This window comes from Pleurodeles waltl, chromosome 4_2, assembly GCF_031143425.1.
Source record: "Pleurodeles waltl isolate 20211129_DDA chromosome 4_2, aPleWal1.hap1.20221129, whole genome shotgun sequence".
NCBI lineage: Eukaryota > Metazoa > Chordata > Amphibia > Caudata > Salamandridae > Pleurodeles > Pleurodeles waltl.
In genome coordinates this window covers 838,743,368-838,759,975 of record NC_090443.1, presented here as the reverse complement: position 1 = coordinate 838,759,975, position 16,608 = coordinate 838,743,368, and the positions used below count along the sequence as shown (strand labels likewise).

The 16,608-nt window shown below is 47.3% G+C and overlaps 1 protein-coding gene across 2 annotated transcripts in view; it reads left to right on the top strand.

The window, feature by feature from the left end:
* OMA1 (OMA1 zinc metallopeptidase) overlaps nt 1–14,548 on the top strand; it is a 435,938-nt gene extending 421,390 nt beyond the window's left edge. For both annotated transcript variants that reach the window (XM_069232569.1, XM_069232568.1), the window contains exon 9: nt 13,553–14,548. In XM_069232569.1, coding sequence (XP_069088670.1) covers nt 13,553–13,768 — 216 coding nt within the window. In that variant the 3' untranslated portion in view covers nt 13,769–14,548. The remainder of the gene's footprint in view (nt 1–13,552) is intronic.
* The last annotated feature ends 2,060 nt before the right edge of the window (nt 14,549–16,608 follow it).

Below are 16,608 nucleotides of genomic sequence, written 5' to 3'. Positions count from 1 at the left end.
GTTTCTGAATCGTCACTACGAGAGCCTCCTTTAGCACCGGAAGGACACCCCTCTCAAGAGCTTCTGCATAGACCTTGAGAAGATGCTGCACCAGAACATCTGTGTATTCCTTATAGAAGGCTGGTGTCAAACCATCCAGTCCCGGAGTTTTATCTCCTGGCAAACTACACATAGCTTGGATCACGTCCTCAAATGAAAAAGAGACATCCAGGTACTGCCTATGGGAATTCTCAAGCCAAAGCAGGCTAATCCCCTCAAAATAAGCAGTAGTATCCGACTCACTCATCCCGGGCCATTCAGTGTACAAACCGGAATACATGCTGAATCTCTGCTGTGCCCGTCCGAAGCGTCCCAGTCGAATCAGCTAGTTCTGCAATGTAGTTCCCAGCCCACGGCCTGCGAAGCATATTCGCCAACATCTTCCCAGCCCGTTCACCCTCACCATATTGTCGTGCCCTCGCCTCCTTGCCCAGGGAAGCACACCTCGCGGAGCGCCGCCTCCTCATAGCAGGATATCGTCTCCTGGATCTCAGCCAGAAGATCCACTGACCAGTTGGAGGCCAGTCACTTCTCCAAGTCGGCAAGGTGCGCCTCCAGCGCCAACAGCTCCTGGCGTAGTGCCTCCAGCACTCCATGCTGCTCGGCCAAACAGATACCGCGGATCACAACCTTAAAGGCTTCCCAGAGAGTACCAGCAGATGTCACTGAGCCCTGATTAATCTGAAAATAGTCCACAATAGCTGTACGGATCTCCTCCCGGAAGGCCCAGTCCCTCAATGCCCCAATAGGCAATCGTCACATAAACACGCGGCCAGGTCCATCAGGCATCAGCAGCTCAAGCAAAACCAGGGAGTGACCCGAAAGAGTGCGAGGCATATGCTCAATGGAGTTCGTCCATAACTCCACATCTCTTGTACCTATCCATCTCCATCGTGTTTGGCCTGCCATAAATCCACCAGAGCGCTCTCAGTCATGACATGCGCCAACGCTCTGGCAGCCGCTGTATACTGAGGTCTGGTCCGGCTCTCGCGATCCGCCACCGGATCCAAGACCACATTAAAATCACCTCCCCATAAGGTGGAGCCAGCGCCAAGCGAACCAATCAAATGTCAAACTTCCCTAAAGAACACAGGGTCATCGACATTGGCCCCCTAGAGTGATACCAAGCTGTAGGAAGTTGGCTCTGCATATACTATCTCAAAGTGAGAGATAATGTGCACAGAGTCCAAGGGGTCCCCTTAGAGGTTGATAGTGACAAAATTAGATCATTCTAATGCTCTATTTTGTGGTAGTGTGGTCGAGCAGTAGGCTTATCAGAGGGTAGTGTTAAGCACTTGTACACACACAGGCAATAAATGAGAAACACACACTCAAAGGCCAATAGTTTTTATATAGAAAAATATATTTTCTTAATTTATTTTAGAACCACAAGATTCCAGATTTGAAGTAAATACATAAAATGCAAGGTACTCCATATAGGTAAGTAAGGAACTTTGAATTAAAGCAGTAGTACACACAGTATAGGTTAAAATGGCAATAAGCTATTTTAAAAGTGGACACAGTGCAAGAAATCAACAGTTCCTGGGTGAGGTAAGTATGGTGAAGTTTCTGAGTCAAGTAAAGCACTTACAAGTTCAGTTTCCTGGGCAAAGGCATCCCACCGTTGGGGGGTCAAAGCAACCCCAAAGTCACTGCACTAGCAACACAGGGTCGGTCAGGTGGAAAGGTCAAAGGAGGGCCCAAAACACATAGGCGCCTAGGGAGAACAGGGGTGCTCTGGTTCCGGTCTGCTGGTCCTCGGGAAGCAGACCAGGGGGGTTTTGTAGAGCCCTGGGAGGGGCACAAACAGGCACACAAAACACACCCTCAGTGGCACAGGGGCGGCCAGGTGCAGTGTGCAAAGTTGGAGTCGGGTTTGCTATAGAAAGCAATGGAGGGATCCGGGGTCACTTAGGCGATGCAGGCAGGGCACAGGGGGGCTCTTCGGGCCAGCCACCGATTGGGATAAACAGAGGGTTACCTGATGGTCACTCCTGCCCTGGAGGTTGGTGCCTTTCGGTCCTGGAGGCTGCGAGTGCAGTGCTTGGTCCAACGTCGGGTTCTTTGTTCCAGGCAGTTGCGGTCAGGGGGAGCCTCTGGATCCTCTCTGCAGGCGTTGCTGGAGAGGTGCAGGGGGGTCATCTCAGGTTACTCACGAGGTCGCAGTCGCCTGGGAGTCCTCTCTGCAGTGTTGGTTCTCTGAAGCTCGAGCTGGGGGCGTCGGGTGCAGAGGGTGAAGTCTCACGCTTCCAGCAGGAAGAGTGAGTTCTTTAGAAGTTGTTTCAAAGTTGCAAAAATGTTGCTGTAGGTGAACAGTGCTGCTGTTCTCAGGAGTTTCTTGGTCCTTCGGTTCAGAGCAATTCTCTGAGTCCTCAGAGGTCGCTGGTCCCTGTCGGATGCGTCGCTGTGCAGGTTCTTTGAGTCTGGAGACAGGCCGGTAGGGCTGGGGCCAAGTCAATGTCGTCTCCATCGTCTCTGCAGGGCTTTCGGGTCAACAGTCCTTCTTCTTTGTGTAGGTTGCAGGAATCTGATTTCCTGGGTTCCGGGTCGCCCTTAAATGCTAAATTTAGGGGTGTGTTTAGGTCGGGGGCAGTAGCTAATGGCTACTGTCCTTGGGGGTGGCTACACCCCTCCTTGTGCCTACTCCCTGAGGGGAGGGGGGCATATCCCTATTCCTGTTGGGGGAATCCTCCAAAACCAAGATGGAGGATTTCTAAAAGCCGGGCTCACCTCAGCTCAGGGCACCTTAGGGGCTGTCCTGACTGGTGGGTGACTCCTCCTTGTTTTTCTCATTATCTACTCCCACCTTACTGCTAAAAGTGGGGGCAGTGGCCGGAGAGGTGGCCATCTCCACTAGCTGGAATGCCCTGGGGTGCTGTAACAAAAGGCATGAGCCTTTGAGGCTCACCGCCAGGTGTTAAAGTTCCTGCAGGGGGAGGCGGGGAGCACCTCCACCCAGTGCAGTCTTTGTTTCTGTCCTCAGAGAGCACAGAGGCTCTCACCCCAGGGGGGCAGAAACTCGTCTCAGTGGCAGGCTGGCACACACCAGTCAGTCGTGCACTGAAAGAAGGATTGGGTAAAATACAGGGGGCATCTCCAAGATACCCTCTGTGTGCATTTTGTGAAAAATCCAACACTGGCATCAGTGTGGGTTTATTATTCTGAGAAGTTTGATACCAAACTTCCCAGTATTCAGTGTAGCCATTATGGAGCTGTGGAGTTCGTTTTGACAAACTCCCAGACCAAATACTTAATATGGCCACACTGTACTTACAATGTCTGAGAATAGACTTATACACTGTAGGGGCATATTGCTCATGTAGCTATGCCCTCACGTGTGGTATAGTGCACCCTGCCTTAGGGCTTCAAGGCCTGCTTGAGGGGTGACTTAGCTAAGCCACAGAGAGTATTTTGTGTGCATGGCATCCTGAGGGAGATGCTATGTTGACTTTGCCTTTTTCTCCCCACCAACACACACAATCTGCAATGGCAGTGTGCATGTGTTAGGTGAGGGGTCCCTTAGGGTAGCACAACACATGCTGTAGCCCTTAGGGACCTTCCTTGGTCACAGGGCCCTTGGTACCAGGGATGTGCCAATTGTGGAACAATGGTACATTTTTAAGTGAAAGAACACTGGTGCTGTGGCCTGGTTAGCAGGGTCCCAGTATACTTCTCAGTCAAGTCAGCATCAATATCAGGCAAAACGTGGGGGGGGGGGGGGGGTAACTGCAACAGGGAGCCATTTTCTTACACAAGCGGAACGGCTTGTCATACAAAGTGCCTTTAAGCGTGACATAGCGCCCACCCGGGTCAGCGAGCACCCCACCAGTGCGCCACGGCAGTCCCTTCCGAATCAGTATCACCACTCCAATCGCATAACCTGAGTATATTGCCATGTGACTTGCATCAAGCCAGCCAGTCCTCACCCTCGCCTTCATACCCTCGACCAAGTGAGTCTCCTGAAGCATGCAAACATCAGTTGCGTGGCACTGTATGTAAGCTGACAACAAAGGCATCTTGCAGCTATCATTCAGCCCCCTGACATTCCAAGTGAGACATCTAACAACTGTCGCACTGGTATTCGCCATACCAGCAACCACTAAGTCTCATAACCTCCCCAATCATTCCTCAGAAAGTATAGCAGGAACAATCCCGACAACCAAGAATTCACAATCCCACCCACGCCAGCAACCCCCCCCCCCAAATGGGCCAGTTCAGAAAACCCACCCTCACCCAAACTCTAAACCCCGTGTAACACAGCAAGCATCTGATTAAGACTCATCCAAGGGAGCTTCAGCTGAGCCATCCGGGAACTGCCCCGATGGTGTGGATGAGCTGGAGCATCAAGATAATGTCCACACCCCGGGACCAACACTCCAAGGCCAGCCCAGGCCTAGTCCAGCCCAGATCCACCACACAGACAAAGGGGCACCGCAAGCCACAACCGTGTGATCAAGTTTAGTCAGTGTCACTGCCATCAGGAGGCCCCACATCTGCCCTATCCGCCAGTGCGCCAGTCGGAGGCACCTTCCTTGGAATAGTCGTAAAATATCTGGCAGCTAATTTTGGATCTGTAAAAAAATGGAGCTTGTCCTTATGTAAGACCCGCAACTTGGCAGGATAAATGAGGGAGAACTTGGCATCCATCTGACTCAGGGTGCGCTTAACCAGAAGAAGCACCTTGCGAGCAGCCTGCACCCCAGGAGTATAGTCCGGAAAGATGTGGAGCTCCGTGTTATTGTATATCACTGGACGACGTTTACTAGCCAACCGGAGTTTGGTGTCCTTGTCTCGATAGTTCAACTGGCGCACAATAATGGGCTGCGCCAGCGCCCCCGGTGGGGGCCGAGGGCCAAGCGACCGATGCACCCACTCCACCACCAACACCGGAGATAGCTTACCAGGAAAAAGCGATGCAAACATAGTCTCCCTGTAGTCTTCCATGCGTCCCATGGCCGTTGACTCCGGCAAACCCAAAATGCGCACGTTGGTGCGGTGGGAACAGGCTTCAAGGTCCTTGTTTTTATTGCGGATAAGTTCTAGCACTCGCTCCATCCACAGCAGCTTCTCTCCATCCTCACGGCGGCCATCCTCTAGATCCGATGTGCGAGACTCCACCTGCTCAAGACGGTTGGTGTGGCCATCCTCCCGCTCCTTCAAGCGATCCATTTGTTCAAGCAGATGGTCCGGTATCCCGTCAATACTAGCCAGGCTGTGTTTAAGGTCGACAAACATGGCTTTTACAGAGGACGGTTGCATGTCCGCCTTGGTCTCAGGCCGCTCCCACGCTGTTCCAAAGAAGACAGCGCCAGGCCCAGTCCCTCCTCCGTGTTCCGCGGTCGGACACCGCTCCCAAAAGGACAACTCCTTTCCCCACGATCATTGCCGCAGCCTGCCGCCCCTCAACAGCACAAGATAAGCCCGGCCAGCATCGGAGGGCAGCACCTGCAGGAAAAATGCCGAACTACCGCTCCAGCCCGACAGAGCCTCCAGGAGTGGCGGCCATTTGCTGGACGGCCAAGCCACACCCTCGGGGGCAAGGGTTTGATAGCAGGAGTGAAGTAAAGAAACTGGGGAGATCTCATCTGGAATACATTATTTGATTATACTTGCTATGGAAGAGAATTCTTGCATGTCTGTGGGGGTGAAAAGATTCCAAGGAGGAGTGTACCTAGTGTTGGACCTGTCCCTTTTTGCAGGGTTATCCCCAAACTTTTTTTTGCCTGCTTCCTCCAATTTTTTCTGACCTGTTTGTGTTGGCTTTAGGACTCTGGGCATTTTACCACTACTAACCATTGCCTATGCTCTCTGTCTAAATTCTATTGGTGATTGATTTCTCCATGATTGGCATAATGAGTTTACTAGTAAGCCCCCAGTATAGTGCACCATGTGTGCCCTGGGCCTGTAAATGAAATGCTACTAGTTGGTTTGCAGCACCAATTGTGCCACTCACATGAGTAGCCCTGTAATCATGTTTCTGACCTGCCACTTCAATGTCTTTGTGTGCCGTTTTAAACTGCCAGTTCGACCTGGCAATCCCTTTTACTACATGTAAGTCACCCATAAGGTAGGCCCAAGGCAGCCCCATGAGCAGGGTGCAGTTAATCAAAAAGGTAGTGTTGTACCTGGCTTTTTGACAGGGTCATCCCCAAACTTTTTGCCTCCTTCCTCCTATTTTTTCTGACCTGTTGTTGTTGGTTTTTGACCTCTGAGCACTTTTACCACTGCTAACCAGTGCTAAAGTGCATATGCTCTCTGTGTAAATTGTACTGTTGATTGGTTTATCCATGATTGGCTATTTAATTTACTTATAGGTCCCTAGTAGAGTGCACTATATGTGCCTAGGGCCTGTAGATGAAATGCTGCTAGTGGGCCTGCAGCACTGGTTGTGCCACCCACTTCAGTAGCCCCTTAACCTTGTGTCGGCCTGCCATTGCAAGGCCTGTGTGTGCAGTTTCACTGCCACTTCGACTTGACATTTAAAAGTACTTGCCAAGCCTAGAACTCCCCTTTTTCTACATATAAGTCATCCCTAATGTGTGCCCTAGGTAATCCCTAGAGCAGGGTGCTGTGTGGGTAAAAGGCAGGACATGTACCTGTGTAGTTATATGTCCTGGTAGTGTAAAACTCCTAAATTCGTTTTTACACTACTGTGAGGCCTGCTCCCTTCATAGGCTAACATTGGGACTGCCCTCATACTCTGTTGAAGTGGCAGCTGCTGATCTGAAAGGAGCAGGAAGGTCATATTTAGTATGGCCAGAATGGTAATATAAAGTCCTGCTGACTGGTGAAGTCGGATTTAATATTACTATTCTAGAAATGTCACTTTTAGAAAGTGAGCATTTCTTTGCACTTAAATCTTTCTGTGCCCTTCAATCCACGTCTGGCTAGGTTTAGTTAACAGCTCCTTGTGCATTCACTCAGACACACCCCAAACACAGGGTACTCAGCCTCACTTTCTTACATCTGCATTTTGAATGGGTCTTCCTGGGCTGGGAGGGTGGAGGGCCTGCCCTCACACAAAGGACTGCCACACCCCCTACTGGGACTCTGGCAGACAGGATTGAACTGAAAGGGGGCTTGGTGCATTTCTTAGACACTCTTTGAAGTCACCCCCACTTCAAAGGCACAACTTAGTATAAAACAGGGCCTCTGCCCTACCTCATCAGACACTTGCTGGAGAAGAAACCTGAACCAGAAACTACAACCTGCCAAGAAGAACTGCCTGGCTGCTTAAAGGACTCACCTGTCTGCTTTTCTACAAAGGACTGCTGCCTTGCTGTAGGCCTGCTGCCTTGCTGAACTGCCTGGCTGCTTAAAGGACTCACCTGTCTGCTTTTCTACGGAGGACTGCTGCCTTGCTGTTGGCCTGCTGCCTTGCTGAACTCTTGTCTGGCTGTAAAAGTGCTCTCCAAGGGCTTGGATAGAGCTTGCCTTCTGTTCCCTGAAGTCTCAGGACCAAAAAGACTTCTCTTTTTCACTTGGACGCTTCGTGCGCCGAAATATTCGACGCACAGCTTGTTCCGTGGCGAGAAAAACGCCGCACACCGACGCTGATCGACGCAACGCCTTCGGGACGACCGGAACTTCGACGCACGGCCTCGCAAGGACAACGCCGCCCGACTTCCAAGGAGAAATCGACGCAACGCCTGCCGTGAGAGCGAAATTTCGACGCACAGCCCCGCGGAACGACGCGCAGCCGGAAAACATGCAGGAGAATCCACGCGCAGACCCGGGACATCTGGTAATCCCTGCGATCCACAGAAAGAGACTGTCCGCGTGCCGGAAAACGACGCATGACTTCCCCGCGTGGAAAATAACGACGCAAGTCCGTGTGTGCTGGGGAGAAATCGAGGCACACATCCTTTTTCCACGTATCTCTTCCTCTGCGGCTCTTTGCGGAGATTTTCCACCAGAAACCAGGTACTTTGTGCTTGAAAGAGACTTTGTTTGCTTTTTAAAGACTTAAGACACTTTCTATCACTTCTTAGTGATATCTTTACAAATTCATATTGCAACTTTGATCGTTTTGACCTGCAAATACCCAGATAAATATTATATTATTTTTCTAAACACTGTGTGGTGTATTTTTGTGGTGTTATATTATGGTATTGTATGATTTATTGCACAAATGCTTTACACATTGCCTTCTAAGTTAAGCCTGACTGCTCGTGCCAAGCTACCAGAGGGTGGGCACAGGCTGATTTTGGATTGTGTGTGACTTACCCTGACTAGAGTGAGGGTTCTTGCTTGGACAGAGGGCAACTTGGCTGCCAACCAAAAACCCCATTTCTAACAGGTAGGACATGTACTGGTGTGTTTTACATGTCCTAATTGTAAAATACTGCTACTATTGGAAGCTCTATCTCTCCCATAGGTTAACACGGAGATTGTCTTGAAATATCTTTTAAGTGTAATTTCCCATTGGGAGAAGGTACAGATTTTGAATTTGTGGTCTCTGACTGCACAATTTAAAAATACATCTTTTGGTGAAGTTGTTTTTTAGATTGCACTTTTAGAAAGTGGGTATTTTCTTGCTTAACCGTTCTCTGCATCTGCCTGTCTGCTGGAGTACACATCTGGGTCAGGATGACAGTTGGGCTATTTGTGAATTCACTCCAGACAGTCACACAAAGGGAGCTGAGGTGTGCCCTACATATCCTGATAGGTCGTCCTGGGCTAGGGTGGTGGGAGGAGCTGACACTTGCACCTGAATAGGGCTGTGGCTGCCCTTACACAAAGCAGTCTCCAATCCACTGGAGTGTGTCTGGGGCCAGGGCAGGAAAGGAAGGGTCTTGTGCACTACAAAGACTTTCCTTTGAAGTTTGCTTACTTCAAAGGTAGAAATGAGTATAAGTATTGGACCTCTGAGACTGCAACTTCAGAACACTTCTAGACTGAGAACATTCTGCCAGGAAGAAGAGCTGGATGCTGTAGGAGAGACTATCACTCTGCCTGTTGCTTTGCTGTGGTGGCCTGCTGCTTGCTGCTTCTGTCCTGGGAGTGAAAGGACCAAACTGTGCTTTCTACATCCTGCTTTTCAAGATTCTCCAAGGGCTTCATCTGAGCTTGCATCCTGTTAAGTAGTGTCAGGGACATCAAATACCTCATCTACTAGTTCCTGGGCTCTTCTGCTGAGAGTAGTGACTTGCCAAGTGATGCCAAATCAGGTCCCTGGGCCCTTTGAAGTGGAAACTGGTGTCCTGAGGAAGAAAATCCATGCATTGGAGCGCCACAACTGAAAGTCTGTCTTGCGGCTGAAGAAATCCATGCAGCACCTGTCTTGCGGTGGAAGAATCAACGCAGCACCTGTGGGATTGATGCAGCACCTGTTCCATCTCAGCTCCATCATTGCAGTGCATTTGGATTTTCCACAGATTGTCCCTGGGTGTCACCTTCTCATTGACCCCACACCACAGTAAGGAACCAAGGCTGCTTGTCTGGAAACTGATGCATTGTCTCTCCTGCAAGGAGAGAACAGACGCATCACCCTTCTGGAGTAAGGAACTGATGTATCTCCTCTCCTGTGAGGGGAGAATCAATGCATCCCCCCCCTTGCCAGTAAGGAACCAACAGATCACCTCCCCTGTGTAGTAAGGAACTGATGCATTGCTTTGCTTTTCCGGCGCCTCTCCTCCCATGTGGCCTGCATCGTCTTTGTTTTTGACACATCCCAGGCAGTGTGTGTTAAAAGGATACAACCATTCATTACTATGGATTAAGACTCATTTAAACAATTAAAAAGTTATATCTTTACTGGTGTATGTTGGATTTTTTTTTTTTTCTTTCCTTTGTTATTCAGATAACTGTTGCCTATTTTTCTAAACTGGTGTGGAGTACTTTTGTGCTGTTTTCACTGTGTTACTCTGTGCTTGTAGAAATATTTTACACATTGCCTCTGAGATCAGCCTGACTGCTTGTGCTGCGCTACCAGAGGGGGGAGCAGGGGGTTATCTTAGCTGTGTGGCTCCCTTAACCTGACTAGAGTGAGGGTCCCTACTTGGACAGGATGTAAACCACTGCCAACTAGAGACCCTATTTCTGACACCGAGACTGGGAGGCACTTGAAGAAAAGAGTATAAGGTTTTAATACCAGTATACATTATCTGAATTTTGGAAGAAAATAACAGTGCTAAAGCTTTTCTAGATTCTTGTGAAAACACTGTGGAGATGAAAAGGCTGATTTATGAAAGCTCAGGGTCGCATCTGGCACTGCTGTCACTTTCTTTAGCTCCCTCTCTCACTTACCTAAGCTCCTTGAGATCCACTGCAGAAAGCACAGTGAGGTTTCAAGAGAGACAGATAAAGAGGGGGAAGGTAGAGAGAAAGCAATCAGAGGGGGAGAGGAGAGAAGGTGAAAGGGAGAATGGATGATGTAAAAAGGGAGTAGTTTGAGTATTTTTACAAGATGCTTATGGTTCCCCAGGCAGGAGGATTCCAGGAACGATCCTAAAAATTGAAAAATATTTTTGGGTTTTTTAGTGGACTCAAGAATGGAGTTATTGTGATTCAAATTTTGCCAGGAATAATACCTTTTTATAAACGTTTCACTGTAGTTGTACCTTGTAGTTCAAAATATCATTTTCCTCATAGGAGAAACATCATATGCATTCCAGGCGGCAACACCCCAAACTGACTGCTGCCTCTTGGAGCATGATGGATGAAGTGGTGTCAGCAGTGACCACTTAGCAGGGATTAGTCATTTGGGAGGTTACAGGAACAGATGGCAACACAAAGAGCAGCCTTAACAGTTATTCATTTTTGAACTGGGGATTACAAATGAGGAACTCAGAAACTGAAACAATTGATGCCGTTGGCCACTCTAGGCTTGTGCACAGCAAAAGGAAAAACAATTTCAGCAATAGAAAAGGGGTGGTACCTTGTTACCTTATGTGAATGACTAAAACAAACGAGAAAGTCCCTGCAGGTTAACGAAGACTTATGACAGTCTTGGATGAGGAACTCTTGTTAACATTCCAGTAAACTGAGAATGAAAAGTTCAGAAAATGAGGTTGGATTTAGGACGTAAGGCTTCCAGGATTGGGAGTTTGGAATTTTCAAATCACTGGCTAGTGCACAGGATAAGGCTGGCTTCTCACCACCATCTCCTAATAAACGTTCCCAGAACTGGGAAAAACATGAAGGAAGAAATCTCTGCCTGATTCCTGTGGAAAGAATGTCCAAATAATCATGACACCTACTGGTACCCAGGATTTGAAGTGCTACCTAAAGGTCAAATGAGGTTTGGATTGGAACTTCTAGCTAATAGTCAAGTTATTGACATTTAGTTGCTGCACAGGGACATTAAAGGCAGAAGGACTCAAGGACATGAAAAATGACAAGCCCTGGCTGGGAGAGGACTAGTGCCCAGAATCATATACGCCGAGGGTTGTTGAAGTGAACAGGAGGAGCTTGCCTAGAAGTAAAAACTTTGTGGAACCAAGTCATTTGCTCCACCCCTGGAGGACACGGGTGAGGCTCTGAGGTTTACTGAGCGAGAGCACTCCCGCTGTAAGCAAGATATGCTGGTTCATCCTGCTCAGAGCTTTTTTTGTCACAAACGAAAAAGCTGCTGCAGGTGAGTCCCCCAGCACTGAACACAGTATAGTCAGTGATACCTCCTAAATTGAACAAAGAATGCAGAAGTGTTTCAGGGCAGGGCACATTGCTCAAAATATGACAGTCAGCAGTGCAGGCAGGCAGGACACAATGCTGTAGGTGAGGCCTCCAAAACCGGGCACAGCAAGACTTAGACACAACACTGCATACGAGGTCTCCAAAACGAGGCAAGCACTTGTCTTGTAGTTACAGAAATGGACAACACCCTGGCCTTGTGTTGTGTATTGCTAAACTAGTGTTGGGCTCGCGGGTTGTTGTGTCGAATGGGGGGCTCGTGGGTAGAATGTGGTGTGTGGAATGTGGCCTCGGGGATGGAATGCAGGAGGTGCGGCCAGAGGGAGAAGGCAGTTGGAGTGGTGCCGGGGACATACTATGGAGGTGGTTCTTTGTTTATCCTGAAATAAACGTGAAGTTCAATCCTACCTTGTGCGACATCGTCTTTGAGACCACAGCACCTTGCTTTGTAGTGTGTGTTGGGAGACCCTGATGTGGTTTTGCATTCCCTACCGCTGTGTGCACTCATTTGAGACTCTACTTTTTTGGTTCACTCGCTGTCTCGCATTTTCTTTCCATCTATGTGTTCCCACTGCACACTGCCGCCCCCTTGTGCCTTCCCTCCCCCTAGCGCCCTGGACGTCTCTTTTACTCTGCAGTCACACTTCAGCTATACTTTTCTCTTTGAACCTGGCATGCCACTGTGATCCCTGTTCTCCTTCCTGAAACCTGTGTCTCTTTGTACCATGTGCATCCCTTAATCCCTCAACCCTCTTGCACCGTGTCCCTCCTCTTGCACTGTGCGCTTTGCCCTCCACCGTGCGCTCCCCTCCCGCGCTCTCTTCCCCCTGCACTACCCAGGACCTCCTGTGTTTACTAGGCAGACTGCATTCTCTCTTGTGATATATGCCCCAGCACCTCACTCTGCAACAAGAACCCTGGGCCACTTTGCGCCCTTCACGCTTTTGTACACTTCACCCTTCTGCACACTTCACCCTTCTGCACACTGCACCACCTCTTCCAGCGTGTGCTGCCCCTCCTCCCCTGCATCACCCCTTACACCGTCTGCTTCTCTTTGCACCCTTTGACCTATTCCACTTGCGAAGTTCCCCTTCACCTAGCATCCTTCGCTTCCCCTTGCATCCTGCGTTTTTACGAGCATTCTTCCCACCCCATTGCATCCATACACCTTAATGCCTTGCACACACTGCGTGCTCCACTGTGGCTGCGTTGCGCCTTCGAGCTCTCCTGCATCCTCTGCTCCTCATATGCATGCTGCACCTCCCCACCCACTTGCACACGTTCCTCCCTCTTGAACATGCCTTCCCCTATTAGTACCAATGCCCTGTGACATTATCAACTGAAGTAGCCTTTATATGGAGAAAAGTACTCAGCGAGTTTCACTATTACTCAACATAGGTGCGTCATTGCAGTTTGGGCAAGAGCTGCCTAACTCAAACCAAAGTTAAAGGGCAGGTGTCAGTATAGCTTGTTAACTCATTTTAGCTACTAAAGCTAAAACGATGACATTGCCAATGCTTGTCTTTCTCGGCCCACTGCACCTCTGGGTGACACATACTCTTTTCTGTGGTTGCCAGGATTTGCTGCAGAAGAGATTTTCACTGTTTTCATTCCACACAAACCCCAGATTATTTCTTATGCGTGGATTTGAGACCCTTAGGACCCATCGTTAAACATAGTAAAATTGATTGCTAATCGGTGTCTGAATCGACTTTCGTTACCTGAATTATAAGGTGACTGTTGCATCAAAAATACATTCAACTCGAGTAAGAACAGGCACAATATATGCTGACATGCAAAGAACAAGTATTTAAAGAATGCATCATTGTATATGGTTTTTATTCAACTGTTTATCACATGAAACTGTCTTCTTTTCCAGGCACTTAAACTGAGAGAAAGTTGTAACTGTCCTGCTCTCGGCGACCCAGACCCTCGACTGGTTTTCCTCCTTACCAAGAGGGAGCTTCTTCAAAACTTCCATCAGGAAGGTACAACGGCGCCCGAGTCTGTGAACACAAATGAGATGAGCCTTCCACCCCAAGTTCAAGAAAAACATACAGTCCTCGCTGCGGGCAACGCTTTAGCAAAAAAATAATGAAACATTACAAATTTTGCTGAAGTAACAGAATATGCTTTCTTCCATTTTCAATTTGAAAGAATACTAATGGTAATATGACTTGTAAACTGCTTGGAGGACAGCAAGGGGCACTATTTTAAAGGACACTGTATAATTTGTGAGCCATTTGTGGTGCCCTAGGACTTGGGAGTCGAAGATCAATCATGTATCGTAAACTTACAATTGTGTGCACATTTTTCAGTACCTACTACAGATGGGAAGACACGTGATTGTACCTTTCTGCTTAGCTAAGCTAGGGTAAACATACTGTGAATACACTGTGAACATGTTTCCAATTTTGTACTGCGACTTATTAGACCGCCTGTCTCTTTCCCGTCCTCTAATTGTTGAAAAAGTAAAACTTGGCGGTGAAGAAAAGAACTGTGTTCAGAACGTTTTGAAAACGAATTCCACTGGAAGTTCCATGTGCAGGCCCGTTTTTAATGGGCCATTCTCCCAGTCTCGGTGGATATCACGCCCAAATTAATTTCTTCCTTGAATTTCCAAAGAATGAGAAGCTGTAGTGCACATTTTCACAGGCCTTTCTCAAATGTATTTTTTAACACTGTGCTTCTTCTTCCATTTCTTCAAGACACAGGCCTTTCTCAAGTGTATTTTTAAAAATGTGCTCCTTCTTCCATTTCTGTGAATTTATTTCATCTTGTCAGGCTTCAGTGTATGGACGGTTTTGCAAACCCAGCCCTTGGGCCCACAAACCTGTTCCAAAAAAATAAACAAACAACAATAAAAGGGGCTTGACCCGCTGTGTATTGAGGTTTGAGTGCATGGCATGGACAAAAACAGTGCTCAGCAGTGGTTGGCCGCTCATACAGGTTGGGTGCTGTAGCATGGCTGAAATGAGCAAAATGGTGTGTACCATTTTAACAATGCTTGCAATCATGCTGCGAGTTGAACCGTCTATGGGAGAGTGTATTATACATTCTACAACAACGTGCAAAGACTCAAAAGTTTCACTTAAGGTTTGGAAATAATTATCTGCACTTAAAAAAGCTGCATTTTCTATAGCACTACCTGCCATCTCTTTGATCCCAGCATGTACACAGAAATCCTGAAGTGAATAATGTATAGTATTTATCGCATATTTTTAGTAACAGGCCTTTAAATTAAGGCACAACCTATGTGAAATTTACTTCTGAAACTCACACTAGTTGCTCTCAGTCTCCACTTTGCTTTAATGAAGTATTGATTGCACTTAAAACTTCACTGGTAGCTAAAGTTTGCACCATATACATATTACCATACTGAATTAGACTTGTCTCTAGTACTACATTATTTCTATTTGAGGAGAAATAGCTTGGATCATATAATCAGTCATGTGATCAGTGATGTCAATAATGCCATTTGAGATGTCTTCAGGGATGTCATCAATGATGTAATTTAGGATGCCATGAATGTTGTAATATGTGAGGTCATAAGCAGTGCATGTTGGTGGTGCAAATTTTAGTTAGCTCAGTAAACTATAACTGGTAAAATCCAGTGTTTTGTGGTGTCTAGCATTTCAGCATATACTGATACAAGCAGAATGTATTCAATGTGCCCTTAATTCTAATCCCGTATGGTCAAAATACCTTTTGACAGTGTTGCTAAGAGTTGGAATATGTTATTTGTAAGGATCTCTGAGTTTTCTGATAGGATGACACCATGACAGTATCTGTTGCACTGAGCAGGGTCAAAGGTGTACGTTTGAGAAATTGGTCAAAACGGAGGGATTCATGATCTGTGTGACTTCTGTCTGTTGTGAGATATTTATAAATGCTGTCAGCGGATTTGCTAGGATCTCTGCATGTAGTGCAGCAAAGAATGCGGGACAATACTCTTTTTTTGAGTTGTTGCTTAGTTGGAGACTGCTTGCAAAGTGAAATAGCTTTGATGGCTTTTTTGAGTTGTGGAGGGGGTGAGATTTGGCAGATTATATGTGCATTAGACAGTGTTAGGCTGTCTTGATTTCATTGTACTTTCTCTGTGGAAATAAATCGCTTGGTTGTTACATGGTTCTGGAATTTGAGGGAACTTTGAGGCTTTCATTGGATCTATTGATTGATTCTAGTGTTTTGCCCAGCATATAAACTTTTTGGTTGCAATTATTGCTTTATAGTAATTTGTGTATGTTTTATCAAAGCTCAGCACCGTTTATGGAGACTGACACTTGTTCAAGGCACCTCCTACTTGTGGCTTAATTTGTCATGTAGCCAAGTTATTTCTTGATCCATCGGTTGTCATGCAGTCTAGTTTTACTCTTTGGGGGAGTAATACCCAATTCATCTGCTTGGACAATACTTTTGCTTAGTCACTTAAGGAAGCCTATGAGCAGGGTTCTACAATGACCTGGTTAAAGTTGTCCACCAACGTTGAAGAGTATTTTTGTTGAAGCAAAAGAGAATTTACTTTTTTGTGTTGTTTTATTGGGAGAACATGATCAAGAAGACCATTGTGTTGTGGATGACTGATATTGGGTCGATCATGCTGTCCTTTAGTGCATTTTGTAGGACTGTGTCAAGGCAGTGAGTGGCCTGTGATGTGAGAGGGGCTTTTTAACACGACTTTTGATTTGTGCCTTTTGCCGATGGCCAAGGATGCTCTTGGTAGAATCCTTCACCAGAGAGTAATTCAAATCTCCTCTAAATTGGCGAGGGGTGTTCTTAGTTATGAGCTTATCTAATAGCACTGGGTAGTTCATAAACATCTTGGTTGGGTTATGGTCATGTTAGCAGGTGGGCATGTTAGGCAAAAGTTTGTATGGAGACCTCATATTTTGGAGTGGATATTCCTGAGTATTTATAGGTGGGTGGCATTAAAGC